The sequence below is a fragment of the Pygoscelis adeliae genome, unplaced genomic scaffold (genome assembly GCF_000699105.1).
Source record: "Pygoscelis adeliae isolate BGI_AS28 unplaced genomic scaffold, ASM69910v1 Scaffold155, whole genome shotgun sequence".
In the NCBI taxonomy this organism is placed as follows: Eukaryota; Metazoa; Chordata; class Aves; order Sphenisciformes; family Spheniscidae; genus Pygoscelis; species Pygoscelis adeliae.
Genome location: NW_008824932.1, coordinates 4,128,863 through 4,144,577, shown reverse-complemented (window position 1 = coordinate 4,144,577; position 15,715 = coordinate 4,128,863). Strand labels below are relative to the sequence as shown.

Genomic DNA, 15,715 nt, shown 5'->3' with positions numbered 1-15,715 from the left:
CACGTGCCTGAGGAGCCTTTTCTCATCTCCCTAGAGCTCCCTAGAAAAAGCAACCAGGCACAGAGCATCCAGTTGCCTGTTCGGTCTCTCCACCTGCCAGCTGGCGCTTGTGCCTAAATTTGCTTATTCAGGCTGTGACTCTGTTTTGGCTTTTGCAGTGCTTGAGTTCCTCCGGCTATTGACCACCGTTAGCTCTTTGGTTTTAAGCAAGGGCACAGCCCTTCAGGAGGTGCAGTGATCTAAGCAGTTATCTAAAAGCTTGTTTGTTGCCAGGAATGTCCGGTTTCTTTGGCCTTACAACCTTGCCTTTTATCTTTTAACTGGCCTGTTATGAAAGAACCCAAGTCCCTTGTTGGCTGTCCGCTCCCAGGTGTTAGCCATGTGCTCCACAACACATCCTTCAGATGAATGTGAGCAGCAGATGGGTGGAAGATACAGGGGAAGTGATCCTAACCTTGAATCCAGTATGTCCAGTAGGAAACATTTACTGTTTCTATGCAGACTTTCAATGAATACATTTTCCAATATTTAAGATATATATTTTTTTGTTCGTGATGCGTCTGATTTATTGTGATGACCATTTGCCCCTTGGAGCACCTGATTTTCTTTCTGCTGGCAATGTAGCAAAGACATCGGTTGGGGAAGGACTCATGATTGGAGTGTTTGTGCATCTGTCACCCGGTTTCGTTCAGAAACCCTCCGACCAAGCAGCTCTGACAGGTGGCACGCTCATTCCTCAAACACTTGTGTAAATACAAAATATTTTAGCAGAACGTATGGAAATATAGAGAAAACTCATGAACACGGTTTGAACTGAAGAACTGACTGGAAATAATAGAAATGTTTGCTAACGTGTGCTTAATTCTGTTTTTTATATGAAAGAGAAAAGTGAATCCAAGCCTGGAATTGTACCGATACGTTTTTGCCTCACTTCTCCGAATCTAATTGAAACTGTAAATATCGGTTGATAAAATGTAACTCTGAAATGTTTTCACTATATTAAAAAAAGCCAGTTCTTGAAGAATGCACCAAAAAGGACCTGCCCAAATGAAATGTTTGAGAGATGAGTTGACATAAAAGTTTGTACCGGCTCCCACTGAGAAGTTTCTTTACACAGTATTTTTAAGCTGCCAAAAGCTTTTGCACATACTAAGTGCTTGCCAATTTTCCTTTTTTAAATGAAATCAAAGGCAATTTTAAGTTACGTGAGCCTGCAAAAAGAATCTGAATTGGTGGCTAAACATTGCTATTTGTAAAACGCATTCAAAAGACAATTGTATTTCTTGGAAATATTTTCACAAAAGGATTTGCTCCTTGAGTCAGACCGTGTCTGCAGTGTTTCAGGCAGAACAAGGAGCTGAGTGAGGAGGAACTGCAGCAAACTCTGCTTTATTTCCCATCCACATCCTTTTCTGGCACTTGTTTATGCCTGGCTGTAGTGTGTATTTGTAAGAAATCAGAAGTTAACCTCTTAGCTTCTGATTTCCTGACCAATTCTTTTGTATGCAGCTCAAGCGGTGCTTAATAGAAGTAAGAGTCAGGATATTCCAGCTATTTCTACAGTAAGGGGGAATTTTCTCAACTTTCCAGGATTTCCAAATTAAAAAAAACCCTCTTGGTACAGAGTCAGGTTGTCAGTGACCAGTTTAGGTTTGATGATAAGGCAAAACTAGAAGATGCAAGGGCTTGTCTTTGCATGTTGAATACAAAGAGCAAGGTGGGGGAGTGGGGAGAACCACGAGGGCAGGAATACTGGCTTACACTCATCCCATCGGAGAAAATCATCTGGAGAAGGCAACAGAAGAGGAATTACTATGATTCAGCTTTCTGCCTTGCAGAGGCTGGGACCTGGACGCTTAGAGCAGCTTTACTGTGTTAAGAATGACATAGTTTGGTCCTGCTTTCCAGCTCACTGAGAAATCATAAATAAATTTTGCTTTTTGATCTGTCCTTGGATAGCAGAGTTCCATAGTGGCTTCTTAGGAGGGCTTTAATACCTCTCACAATTCAAAACAAACTTACTGTAATTGGAAAATCACAGAGAAGGGTGAGGAGGATCAGCAAAGTTAGTCCTTTTCTATGTATGTAGACAAAGACTGGGCCTGGACTGGCCTGAAAAACAACCATGAGGGGATACAATGGGAGTCATAAAAATCAAGAGTAGTCAGAGACACGTAGACTTTGCTTACAGTTTCTTCACTCAACAAGAGAAGTAGGGATCATCAAATTAAATTAATGGTGGGCAAGTTTGGAGGAAAAAAAAAATCATGGAATGAGTATTAAAGCGGGATTTCCTTGCCACAGAATGTTTAGCATCCAGAGTGTCTGCATAGGTTTGAAGAATGACTGGAAAAATTCATGAGAGAGAAAAGTCTTTGAGAACTAGTAAATACGCAGATGCCATCTCAGGCTGGGAACCTGCATGAGTGGAAATTGGAAGAGTATTCAGGAGAAATACTATTATACTGACTGCTTTTTCTGTACTTCCACCTGAGCATCTGTAGATTCTTACAGGTGCGGAAATCTGGGTTAAATGACCTTTCATCCTACCCGGTATGACCATGCTTACATGAACTGGAATTTAGCGTGGCATCTGGGTGAACATTCAGTACTTCGCCCGCTACTGAAATAGTATTGTACTTGACGTCGTCTTGCCTCTTACACATTGATTGACCCTGCTCCCGTGAATTAGTTTGCGTTTGTCGCAGGTTGCGGTCCCTGTGCGTGGACCTGTATTGTGAGTGGGCTGACGCGCGGTACCTTGTCTGTCAGCAGACCACTGGATATTCCTTGCTGTGAGGTTGGGGTAACTGAAGGAGTAGAACTAATGGGTTATATTATATTTCTTTTTCGCCAAGTTTGGGGTTTGTCGTGGTTTAACCTCAGTCGGCAACTGAGCACCACGCAGCCGCTCGCTCACTCCCCCCATGCCCCAGTGGGATGGGGGAGAGAATTGGAAGAGCACAAGTGAGAAAAACTCGTGGGTTGAGATAAAAACAGTTTAATAATTGAAATAAAATGATAATGATAATATGATAATAATAATAATACACAAAGCAAGAGATGCACAGTGCAATTGCTCACCACCCACCGACCGATGTCCAGCCAGTCCCCGAGCAGCGGCCCCCCCCGGCCAGCTTCCCCCAGTTTCTGTACTGAGCGTGACGTCCCATGGTATGGAATGTCCCTTTGGCCAGTTTGGCTGTGCCCCCTCCCAGCTTCTTGTGCACCTGCAGCCTTCTCAGTCGGTAGAGCATGGGAAACTAGAAAGTCCTTGGCCAGTGTAAGCACTACCTAGCAACAACTAAAACATCAGTGCCTTATCAATTTTGTTCCCATCCTAAATCCAAAACACAGCCCTGTACCAGCTACTAGGAAGGAAATTAACTCTATCCCTGCCGAAACCAGGACAGGGTTATATTTAGTTTTAACAACTTTACACAGGCTTTCACAAACTGTAGGGTTCATTCTGGGATCCTAACCGCTGCCACTGCGGTGTTTTCCTGGAGGTTTTTACCTTCTTATTTTGGTAACACTGAAGATTGCACATTTGTTACAAGTCTCGATTAGGATTTGCAGTTTTTAATCAAGAAATGAAAAGCAAAGCCTGGAAAGGTGAAACAGTTCTCTGGGTGTACAGAAAGTTACATCAGAGTGAGAAATACCGTATCAGATGTTGGCACTATCTATTAGACTACACTGTTTTGCTTTCTGTGTTCCAAGAGATCGGTAAGGGAAGGGGAATGTCAAAAGGATGCAAGTTGTCTTTCTCTCTTTTCCACATACCAAACTTACCTAATGTAAATCAGACTTGCAGGGTTTTATATTTCACTCCTTTTTTTGCTAAAAGAAGAAAATAATCTTGCTTATCTGCTTTTGAAATTTGTGTGCTTTTTCTCTCTTCCAAAATGCCATTATTTAGCTTTCAGTTATAGGATCCAGATAAGGAATTATTATATGCAGTTGCTTTCTTAATTGCTGAAGATACCCACAGGCGCTAGAAGAGAGTGTACAGGAATTTGTAACATTGAATATATGTTACAAGTATGTGATATCAAACGCAATAATGGTCATGCAGTCAGCTTGCATACATATGGAGCGGAGTGTGTTTTAGTGCTTAAAAAAAACAAAGAGGAGGATCCCAGGGTATTTTAAATCAATATTATGGCATCGTAGATGTTGATTGTGACCTTGAGTAAAGAAGTGAGTTGCCTGACCTCCTTTAGCTTCAGTTATTCCAGCTGGAAAATTGGGTGAAAATGTGGATTCTCTTTGTAAGCCAGATGTTGTCTGAACTGAGCTTTTCTTGGTAAAGAAAAAGAAAAATCATTTCTGCAACGTAGCACAGGCATGAATAGCAAGTTATTAGAATTACAATCAGAAAAGCATGCAGCAGAAGCCACAATCACAGCAGCATCGACATGCCTGGAGATAGTAAATTTAGATGATTAAATTATTTAATCGCCTTTTATGGCCCTTCATCACTATGTGTTTTGTTATCAAGGGCTGCTTCCAGTCCAAGTAGATGAAAACAAAAGGGTAATGTTTGTTTGAAATTTCCCAATGGATCAAACTAAAGAAGAAATTAAAGTAATTGCATATTTTGCCTTTCTACACATCAGCAGGACAACATTGCTAATGGAAAGTTTATTCTTCCAACCTGATTGCTGATGTAAGAAGCAGCATTTTGTTTGCTAAAGAGAATAAGTATAGCCCTATTTCCATCACAACCTGTGCAAAGCTACCCGGAACAAAAGCCCGTGGATAATGTGCTCGGTTGTGCTATATGCAAGTCTGCCGCTCCGCTGTGCGCCGGGGACTGTCACGCTTGCAAAGAGGACCAGCTGGTAGCACCACGGCACAGTACCCCCTTCTCTTCTTGCTCCCCCAGTGGCTGCTATCTCCAGAGGGCTGAAAGGGCAGATGAGGAACGGTTGCAAGCGTGAGATCCACGATACTGGTTTTCTGTAAGTGATACTGTGCAGCCGTAGCTGGAGGTCTTCAGGGTTGCATCAACAGGTCTCCATTTAGTGGCAAGGGAATATATTATATTCATGCCAGGTGCGACTGGGTTTCCAGCTTGGAAATCTGCTGAAATGATGCTGCCGTTTCGAGTATTTTCTTGGAGGGTTAGCTGGTATAAACGTTGTTGTGGCAAGGAGAGAGTGGCAAGGTGCGTGCACGTGGAGCGGTGTTCCCAGGCTGTGGGAGAGGGAGGGACTGCCGCTGGCTCAGCTGAGCCTGCTTCCCAAACGGGAGAGCAGCAAGACATTCTTTAGGAGCTGTAAAATCACCAAAGGGGGTAGTAAGCGGCTTTTGGAGCGTGGACATTATCGGCAAGCTCCTGCACGTGCTTACAGGACCATTTTGAGGTGATGAAATACGTGTGCTGTACGGGCCCTTGCTTGCGGTGTGTGAGATCAGGTTGGGAGCTGCCAAACTGCCCTCCCCGGGGCCTTCTCCTCCCCCCCCCCAGGGGATACTTTCAGCCCCAGATGGATCTTATCGGCTCTGGCAAAGCACAAAGAGACTGGCGAGTGCAGCCTGCGGACGGCTCCTGACACCGCCAGTTCAACCAGAGGGTGTGTTTTAGCCTTTCACACGGGGCAAAGAAATACAGCAGCCTCTCGCACGTTCGTTCTGCATGAGCACTCTAATATCTGGGGCATGAAGTGAAGGTGAAGGCATGGAGGAAGGAATAGCCGAGATCAGTGCAAGAAAAGAAATGGATTGACATAGGTGGAGTCACTGACATGGGGGGGACTGTTGTCTGGAAAGACCTGTTAGCAAGAGCTCTGACGAATACAAGGGGCTTTTCATGGGTATTTATGCAGCGACACCGTCCCCCCGCCTTAGAGAGCTCACCTTGTGTGCTGCTGCTGTTTTAACCGTGATGGATTCCTGGCCCTTTGCCTGGTCAGAGCTAGCTGCATGGATGTGTAGGCAGAACGCAGGCATCGGCTATTCTAATGACTTCGTGGAGTGTTGGTATGCGAAGGTTGATGTTTCAGCCGAAGTTGTTAGACCATAGGTGGAGTCGTATTTCTCGAAAAACAATGTCATTCGCTTCCAGTCGATTCAATACCGGAGTGACTTTGCAAAAGGTTGCTTCATGTGTAGTTTTTCCTAACTAAATTGTTTTACCTTTCTGTTTAAATTGTTTTGGTTTTATATTTCCCGCTCCCCACCCCCCCTTCTTTTTTAAAAAAAAAAAAAAAAAAAAAAAAAAAAAAAAAAAAAAAAAACGCATATCTGACTAGCAGCGTTGCCCTGCTGCGCTGTTCGGGGTGTGACAGACAGTGATGGTGGGCTTGCTGGGGGGTTGAAGAAGTTGAAGACCAGGTTGAGGAATATAAGAAAAGCAGCATCAGTATGTATTGATATAGCTTATCTACTGGCACTGCCCACGTGTTGTGGGATATTAGCTAGTCTCCTCGTTGTTGGCCTCAGTAGTTGAGTATACCGGCAAGTTCTCCAAGTTTTGTGACTTCTGCACCCTCCTACATCCATAATATGGGCTACAGAAGGCTGGAAGGCTATGTGCAGTAAGTTTTTAAAAAAAATAAAAATAAAAATAATTAAAAAAAATTTAAAAAAGATAGGGAGCCCTTTGTGACCCTCTCCAGGGTACCATAATTTTTCTTCTCACCGATACCCGAGCTGATGGCTGCCTGCTGGCCATGTGCTAATGTCATGGTCGCTAAGTGCAGAATTGTTTCTGTTTCTACTCCGAGGGCTGGGTGTTGGGCATGGGTGGCATCCTCCGTTTTTTCTTCAGCGACTTGATTGCTGTGGTTCTACCAGGAACTCTGACGTGCTGGAAATGCCACAAGCCATTCGAGGGAGGTGTGCAGGTATCTTATCTGTATTCTGCCACGTGGTAAAGCGTTGAGTTTGTCAGCCAAATTTCTCAGTACTGGTCTACGCTGCGGGGACTGCCTGAATGGTAGTGTCACTGTCATCGCGGTGGTCTTAGTTTATAAATGAAGCAAGTTTTGTTGTGAGAGGTTTGTCTTTCATGTCAGAATTTAATTTCAGAAGAGGCATAATATGCAGTTGATGCAGCTTGTTCCACCAAAAGGAGTTTCCTTACTTTTTAATTAAACTATCTTTCTCAAATCTGTTAAACAAAAGGCCTGAGTCAGGATTTGGTGCGCAATGACTACGGATGTCCAATTATTTATATATACATGGGCATAAGTCAAGACTATGTTTTTGACTTACACTCTGTTTGTACATGTCAGCATTGCTCCTGGACGGAAGTCCTGAGCTGAAAGAAGCATTCATTCCCTGAAACTTGCTATGAATTCGATCCTTGCGTATAATTCCCCTCCGCCCCGCTAAAGCAGGGAAAAAATTTGGAAAAAAAAAAATGCCAATGTGGCTAACTGAAGCTTCACTTCTTGATCCTTCTTGGTGGGAGATGGTGCATTATATTATTTTAGAAGGACAGTATGGTGAATTCAGTATTTGCTACACAACAACTCAAATATTTAGCCTGTTTTGGAGTGTCTTTTATGTTAGTTGAAGATACACATTTTAGGGACGGAATTTTTGTATCTTTTTATGGCTGCTAGCAAAGCGCTAGTGAAATTCATTTTCCAATGATTGCACAACGTACCGTAGCAGTAGATTAGTTATGTCCAGCAGTATGTTTTTGCATATTGCTGTATAACATAAATTCAAACTGAAGTCAATGAAGCATGACAGTCAATAGATTTAAGAGAGAAATAAATTAAGTTGGACAGAAGCTCTAGAAGAAATGTAGGAAAAGAGAATAAAAAAGTTATTAAAGAACTCGTGACCCCTATCGGAAAACTGAACGCTAGTGGCTCTGAAGCAAAGGGAATGCATAGCTATTCCTTAACAGGAGTAGAGATATCAAATGTTGTTATTTTTCCTATCTAGATATTAATAAGTTTCTTCAAAATGCTGGGAACAGATGAAAATGTTCAGCAAAGACGGCAGAGCAGAGGGCAATCAAACACTGAATTAACCACCTTACATATTTTGTCATTTTTTGAAGTGCTTCAACATCCTTATTTTGACTACACGAATCAGATACGGCAGTTCACAAACATAAAGCAAGGCTTGTGGATTTCCTGTGACAAAATACCTCTTTTCTTGGGATAACCTGAGGTAGGGATAATACTTCTCACCTTATACATAATAGTTCTGAATTTAAAAGCAGCGCAGGAGCTTTATTCATGTCAACATAACCAATTTTATGATCATCTTAAAGTACCTGATATCTTTAATCGAAGAGAGAGAGAAGCCTTTGAGGAAAAATTAGGAAATCTTTTACAGTCATACTGATGCTAATGAAGTTTGCTTTGTACTTCTGCTACAGGACAAAGCATTATTAAGACATTTGAGTGGTGATGTTATTCCCCGTTACAAGTGTAGAGGGATTTGCATTCAGAACAGATCTAAGAAAGTGGAATCTTTATTTGCGGTTGTTTACTATTAGTTCTGTTTATATCTCTGTGTGAATGCTGTAGCTTATTTGTTATTTCATTGCTTCAACCTTTTAATGCTTTGGTGTTGAGAAAATATAATGCTCGGTGCCTGTAGCATAGAGTCTGAAAAACTGGCTGCCAGGGATATGGAAATAAATGAGGTTTAATAATATTAGGAATAAAAATCCTTTGGACAGAAGATACTTAGTGGAGTAAATTGGATAAGGACCAGCTGGAAACTTGAACCTAAGTTCATCTTTTGTATTATTTGGGAGTAACACAAGTTCATCAATGTTTCAGGAAGCGGTGGTGACCCTTATCTCGGTGGAAAGGGCCCCCTGGAAGGGCTCCTCAGTGCTGCTGGGGGCGGGAAGGTGGGAGAGAGCCTTCCCGAGGAAAGGAAGGATGGAGCTGAGCTCGTTCTGTGGGGCGGTTACAGAAAGGAGTTGATAGGCGAAGGAGCCTCTGAGAGGAATTGATACCTGCTTAAAGTCAAGCCAGCAGAGCTGACGGATCCAGCATTAAATTTAACCTCTGGCAAGGACCTCTTGTCTTGGCAGCTGGGTTCACTATGTTATGTGAGAGGCACTTGGGACTCGGCGTGGTGGTTTGAGAGGAAACAAGGGTGATTCCAACTTTGTTGATGTTGCGGTGCTATATTGGTAGCCACTTGAAATGTCTGCATACCTTGGCAAAGGGTTTCTGTTGTCTGTTCTGTTTTCTAGTGCCAGGCACAGATGCTTTTCACCTCTAGGTAGGAGTACAGTGAAATCTGTCTTAAGCAGTCGCGCAGCAGGCTGGTAACGCTCAGTTTAACGGAGGTGATCTTAAAGGCAAAGCTAAATGACGAAGATAATAATGAGATGGGGTTTTAATTCATGAAGTTGCACCGTGTTTTAACTGTGGAAGGCAAAAGCAAACTAATCAGACCAATGCGTTGTTTTGTAGTGCTCAGGTCAGACACGCTGGGCTCGGTGTGACTGCTCTCCTGGCATGGAAATCCAGCATGCGGAACAATCATGTGGAAATTCTGCAGAGGTTTGTTGCTTTGGATCGAATGTTACTCACGCTGAAAAATGCCTGGAAGACTTCATAGAACTCAGAATTATTTGCTGGAAAGAAAAAGAAAATGGCACTCGGGATAAAGTTGCAGATCTCTGGCAGAGTACTTAATTGAAACAGGTTGTGAAGAAGATGCTTATCGTCCAATTTGCAAAAAAAGCCAGAATGAAAAAGCAGAAAAACTACCAATTTGTCTTAGTTAGGCACACTGATATTAAGTAAAAATAAAAAAAACCAACACACGCCACATAAAGACTATGTGCACAGGGGAATGGAGCTTTGCTGCTACAGCAGGATGAATCCTCAGCTGGAACAAAGGAGAAGAAAAGGGGCGGTGGGTGTGTGTGCACCATGTGTGGGCGCTGAGGGGGTTTGTTCAGTTTTAAAAGACCTTTGTGCCCTGCCAGCCTTCAGGCAGCTCAGCGTTGAGCGAGTCTTCTTACCTTAATTAAGAATAGTTCGACTGCTCGTGTCACTGCTCCCGTTGCCTCTGCGGTTCTGAGGCACCGCCGCGGACTGGGGGGGCTCCTAACCTGTCGGGGGGCCGCTGTGATTGCCCCCCAGTGGGGTAGCGGGGAGGGGGAGCTGCCGTGATTGCCCCTGCGTGGGGCACCTGGGGAGCTGGCTCCGGCAGCTTTACTCTCGCCTGAGGTGGGAGCAGGGTTTGAAGCAAGGAGTGATTTTTTTTCTTAGTTGGCAGGTGACAAGCACTTCCAAAACCAGGTTTTTACAAGCCAAAAAAGTATTTTGGATATTAGCATATAAATTTCCCTATTTCTCCCTTTTTATAACTGTCTGCAGATTTCGGAGTTTGCAGGGTGCTTCCTCTTACTGGTGTTTCATGCCACTTTGAAAGGGGAACTGTTGCCTTGGTCCAAAAGTAGAGATTAGTCTGGGCCCTGGCAGCACGAACCTGTTGCTGCGTGCTCTGTGATTGAAGTCTGCTACCGAGGGGCTCGATAGGAGGTAGTTGTTCTTTGAGTGCCTTTTTTTTATCTTGCAGACGTACGTGCGCATGAAGTAAGAGCACAGCCATTTGGGCTTTTGAATCAGAGAGGGTGGTGAGGAGAAAGGATGTGATGGGTTTTGAGTCAAAGATAGAAGTTCAGTTGCGAGCGTTTTTTTTCTACAACTTCCTATTTTGATTTGCATTAGAGGCGGGGGCTGGGTATATTTATGGTTTAATGAGACACTCTCGCCTTAATAGCAGAATATTGTTCACAGGAAGAAATGAGTTATTGCTGGTTTTCTTCTTCTTTCTGTTCAGTTACTGTGGATACAGCATGTAAGTTTTAGACGTACTTCCCCCTTGAACAGTATACGCAGCTTCCAGTTGTTACGCTGAAGCTGCTGAAGGAAAGAGGTTAAAGGAGCACAATTCTTAGAGAGATTTGTTTGCTGCTTGAATTCCTACGGATACAATGAGCTTTCGCGGGAGATTCAGAAGGGAGCCTAGTGAACTGCGGAGGAGGAGAAGAACCGTTAGGCGAGTGAATCAAGGAGAGATTCACAGATTAAGCTGCGTGAGTATGCACCCCTTCTTCCACCTCTTCTACGAAATTGCTAAGAAATGACAGGTCAAACAGTCTTCAGACTTACGCGTAGGAGAGAGTAGGATTTATTCCTTGGTGCGTATGTAGGATTGACCGTCTCTTGTCAGTCTGTGTGATGAGGTACTGAACATTGGAGATGTTTTTAATGAAGTGTAATTACACTTCAGTAATCACTGAAGTCTGAGACTGAAGCACGGGGAGTTCGGGAGTGTACAGAACTCAAGTGCATTAGGGAAACTGTTGTGTAGCATCACGGTGTCGATCAGACACGTACTGGTAACGGCATTGTGTGATAGTCTCTCTGGCGCCTGGTAACACGTGCTTGGTAGTTCCATGAAAATCCGTAATGCTGCTCCTGGAGTGGAAAGTTACTCTGTGCTATCTCAGATCTCGTGATCTGCTGTAGGCGATTTGTGCCTCTCGAGGCCAGGAGGAGGAGAAAGCCACTGTCCTCCTGCAGTGCAGGAAGCGAATGGAGAGGGCTCCAGAGCCCTTGGTGGAAGGCTGGAGTGAGGTTCTGCCCCGCCAGGTAGACAGCAGCTTCGCCAGTGATGGCTTTGGGCCAGGACTGCGCGTCCCGAAACTCCGCTGGGAGCGTGACACTGGGCAGCTCACGTTAACTGCGTTGTGCCTAAGCTTTTCTGGCTGAAATTGAAATTGCAGATAATTTTAGGTAAAACGCTTAGAGCCTGCTGTTGAGAAGCCTTAGGCAAGTGCTGGTTTTCAGTGTATTCTCTTGAGACGTTACTTTAGATGTCAAACATTTATTTAATGGCTTCCCCGAGAATGATTTAGAGACAATGGATCCTTTTCTTCATGGCGAGAGGTGTTTGGTTTTCTTCTGTAGTTTTGTATATCCAGTTACAAGCTGTGTTTGCGTGTGCGTGCTGGGGGCTCTTTTGAGGCTATTTTGCATGTCCAGTGTAACAAAGAATTGGTGATAATACGCTGAAGATTATTCTCATTAACTTTTTTAAATAGGAAGGAAAATAACTTTGCAGTTGTAACACTTGGTCACAGATTGATTAACACGGTCTGCGGTACATCTAGTAGAGTGTTTAGGTTTTGCTTGTGACTAGCTGCCGTTTTGGCTAGATATTTTATATGGAAGTGGATCTTTTTGACAAGGCTACTTTACAGTGTAGTTCCTGCTGCCCTGAGCTATTGGCATACAGTCGAAGATACCGAGTTAAAGCTTCGTGGTCTTGGGTCCCAAGAATGAATGCTGATGGTGCTGCTGAAAGCATCTAACCCTGGCAGTTCACAAGACTTTGGTAGGAGGTAGGCACTGCTGCTTGACTTACCCTCTTAAATCCTGGTTAGGAGGGATTTTTGTCATTATTGTACAAATTCTGACTACCCGTGAATAGCGCTCACCAGAAGTGGTTGAAGCCTTACAGGAAAGTACGGCTGGAAATAAAACAAAGCCCAAATAGTAACAATAAATCAGTAGCCTGCCTGCAGACAAGGAGGAATATATTTGTTCATTCTTGCCTGTATCCTCAGATAACAGAAGCTGAGAGTTTGTTCGGTTTAGTGGTGCCAAAGAACCTTTAAATTGTTGTGATTTCTAACAGTCAATAAAATGTATCATACTCTGACCTAAAACTTAGAGCGCTTGTAACCGTGTGCCCGTTGCCTTTCATTGGAAATGGGTAACATGCCTTTTTCATCAGAGGCTTGTGGTTCACACAGCACTTCCCGTGAGGTGGCTGGCTGCTGTAATGTCAGGGACATAACTCGGGTTTTCAGGGGAATCCGTTCGTTCTGATTTCTGTTCTTTTCAGACATAAGGTAGATTAAAATGGGGTCACTGTGACGTGGTATTCTGCAAGCGTATTTCTCAAGAGTTTGTTTAGCCCTTAGGAAACGCAGGCAGACTTGGCTTTACCTTTGTGGCTTGTGACCTGTGTCTTTCTACCCGATATTTCGTAATCGGAGTATGTTAAATCTTTGGCCTATGGGCACTTTTTGCTATCAACCGGGAGCCAATCTCTCCTTCATGCATCAGTCCTCCACAGCTCCGATGCTGCAGATTTCAAAGTGGCGTTAGCTCCCACTGCAGCTGTAAAGGCTTTTGTATATGGGGACCTTATTCAAAGAGTGCATTTCCTAATATACTACATTTAGACCTGTATTTTCTGTAGGTGGACTTGTATTATTTGCTGGAAACCCCGTTCTTTGTAAGACTAATTATGGTCTGATTAGTTTTAATTGATTGTAGGTTGTTGATTGAGCTCAGTGTGGTTGACCAGATTTTGCTCTCATTTACGTTCTGTGTGTGTAAATGACTTGATAGCTAGACAATTGATTGGGAGAGTAGTTGATGTCAAGGAAACGATTATAATTTTAACGTCATTGTGAGAGCTGAGTTTATAATGGTCGTGTATAGATGACACTAATTTTTACAGATAAAGCCTCTGTGGAAATACTTACCATTATTTACAGTAGCATGAAAAATATCTATAACTCATGAAGAGATAAGTAACCGTAGTGTAGGTAGAAAAAGGGAGATATTCACTGAGTAGAATGAAGCGGAACAGCATATATGAGATTTGCCCTACGGGACAGTGACTTATTACTAAGTACTCTCTAGAAGTCAAATGGTATTTTTGAAAAGTTTATTTAGGGCTAATGCAAACATTTTTGTCAGTTGTTTTTGCTTCAGGGGCTTCTAAAGTGGTTGAGCCCCTTTCAAAAAAGCTGTTTGCTCAGTCTACAGGTCTAGGACTTCATACGTCTACATTTTAGTATTTAAGTGAAAACCGGCAATGTAGTTTGCTTATGCGCTGTGTTGCACCTTCATCATCAAACTTACAATAGTGATCAAAGTCTTCAGCATCAGAGCATGATCCAATGAACAGACGTAACAGTTTTCCCTTCGGTCCTTAAAAAAAGTCTCCTATGTACTGTAAAAACAAAGTCTACTAAAAAGAAACCTTTATTTTCAAAGTAAATAAAAACATTTTTAAAGACAATTCTGTGCTGTGCATGGCGTTATGTAAAATATGCCCCTGGTTTAGCAGCGGGTTTGTGCTAAATGAGCCTGGTGGAGGAGCGGGTGAGCTAGGAACGCCTGGCACATGCTCCCTTCTGTCCTTCCCCTGAACGTGTACGCAGATGACCGTGGGTAGATCGCTCCATCTCCCTTATTCATCCAGTTTGCACACACGGAGGGGACTGGTTTGGTCTGATCTTGTTGCTATAACCAGTTCTATTATTGCTGTATAGATGCTGTACATGTCAGAGCTGGGTTTCTACCCTTGCTATGAGGGTAACCTGACTGCCACTTAAGGGCAAAAATTGGGAGTATCTTTTTTTTTTTTTTTTTTTTTTTTTTTTTTTTTTTTTTTTTTTTTTTTTTTTTTTTTTTTTTTTTTTTTTTTTTTTTTTTTTAATGTACATTTTCCTTAGACTACAATGACTCTCTCTATGTGAAGTTATATACATGTGTGTGTATGCACAGACAGAGTCAGAAATGCTGTTTACATAAACTTTGTACTGGAAGCTTAAAAGCTTTGGTCAGATCCCCTACGTGCAGGTTGCAGGATGGTTTTGTTAAGGTTCCTGTTTGCGACCATGAATCTGCCCATCTGAGACCATGCTAGAAAAAGCAAACATGAAGCAAAGAGCGTTCACAGAATAGTTGAACTAGACTCATTCCAGCATCCCCTTTGTGGTGCCCAGGGCAGGACAATTCACCACTTCTTCCCTGGGGTGAAGTAATGGCTAATGAGGCAAATGGTGGGGTGGAGTGCTCCAGCTCTACGTCGGCAGGTCCTCTCCGCTCCCCCAAAGCTCCCATCCCTTCTTCCCAATCCCCTTCCAGCACATCCCGCTGTCCTGGTTAAACCACGACACCCACCCGTCTGTTCACATGTCTGTATGAAGATGAGTAAATCGCATCTTTGGCTTTTGCTTCCTTTCTTTATGAATAGATTCAGCGTGGTAGCTTTAAAGAAAACCTTTTGTTGCTATAACTGCCCCCTTTTTTTTTTTTTTTTTTTTTCTGGCTAAGGTCAGGTAAGGGGAGTGAAGTGGACGAGTGTTGCCAGGTTAGAGGTCTGTGTAAATTAAACTTAAACACCCTCCCCTTAAGATATTTCACAAGACTTTCTTGTTCTTCCCCTGAAGTGACCTATGGGCAAATATTTAGTCTAGGCTTCGGAAGTACTCGCTATTTAGAAGCTGTCATTTTTGACGTTTTGAAAAGCCAATACATGAAATTTAATTTTAAAACTTAGCAGTTTCTTTAGAGGTCTTGTTGTCAGTGGCATGATAATGCTGATTTCAGTAATTTTGCGATTAAATGAAATTTGTTTATCTCCTTCCTAAAAAGGGTTTCCAGCTACTGCATAAACACAGAGGACGAGTAAGTTGTTTTCTTGTTACCTTGAATGTTTTGCAGACTGTATTGGTAGTTTTATCTAATGTCTACAATGGCGAGTGCTGGTCATTGACGATGCACGTGCATACATGCCCATGCATATACCTTCCAGATTCAGAGAGCACCGCAGCGAGGCTACAATGCCAGGTGTATAATCACAGTTGAGAAACAGAATTCAGGAAACACTTATGACTAAGTCGAGCGAAGCATGAAGCATCTCTTCCCTCCCCTGAGCATGGATGCTTTGCTGAACC

The 15,715-nt window shown here is 43.0% G+C and overlaps 1 protein-coding gene across 2 annotated transcripts in view; it reads left to right on the top strand.

Annotated features, from left to right (window-relative positions):
- DOCK10 (dedicator of cytokinesis 10) overlaps positions 1 to 15,715 on the top strand; it is a 140,464-nt gene that overhangs the window by 12,070 nt on the left and 112,679 nt on the right. The window contains exon 1 of one of the 2 annotated variants that reach the window (XM_009325059.1): positions 10,943 to 11,044. The exons of the other annotated variant lie outside the window; for it this stretch is intronic. Within the exon in view, the coding sequence (XP_009323334.1) occupies positions 10,943 to 11,044 (102 nt within the window). Of the gene's footprint in view, positions 1 to 10,942; positions 11,045 to 15,715 lie in introns of those variants that run through there. 2 annotated transcript variants of the gene reach the window in all.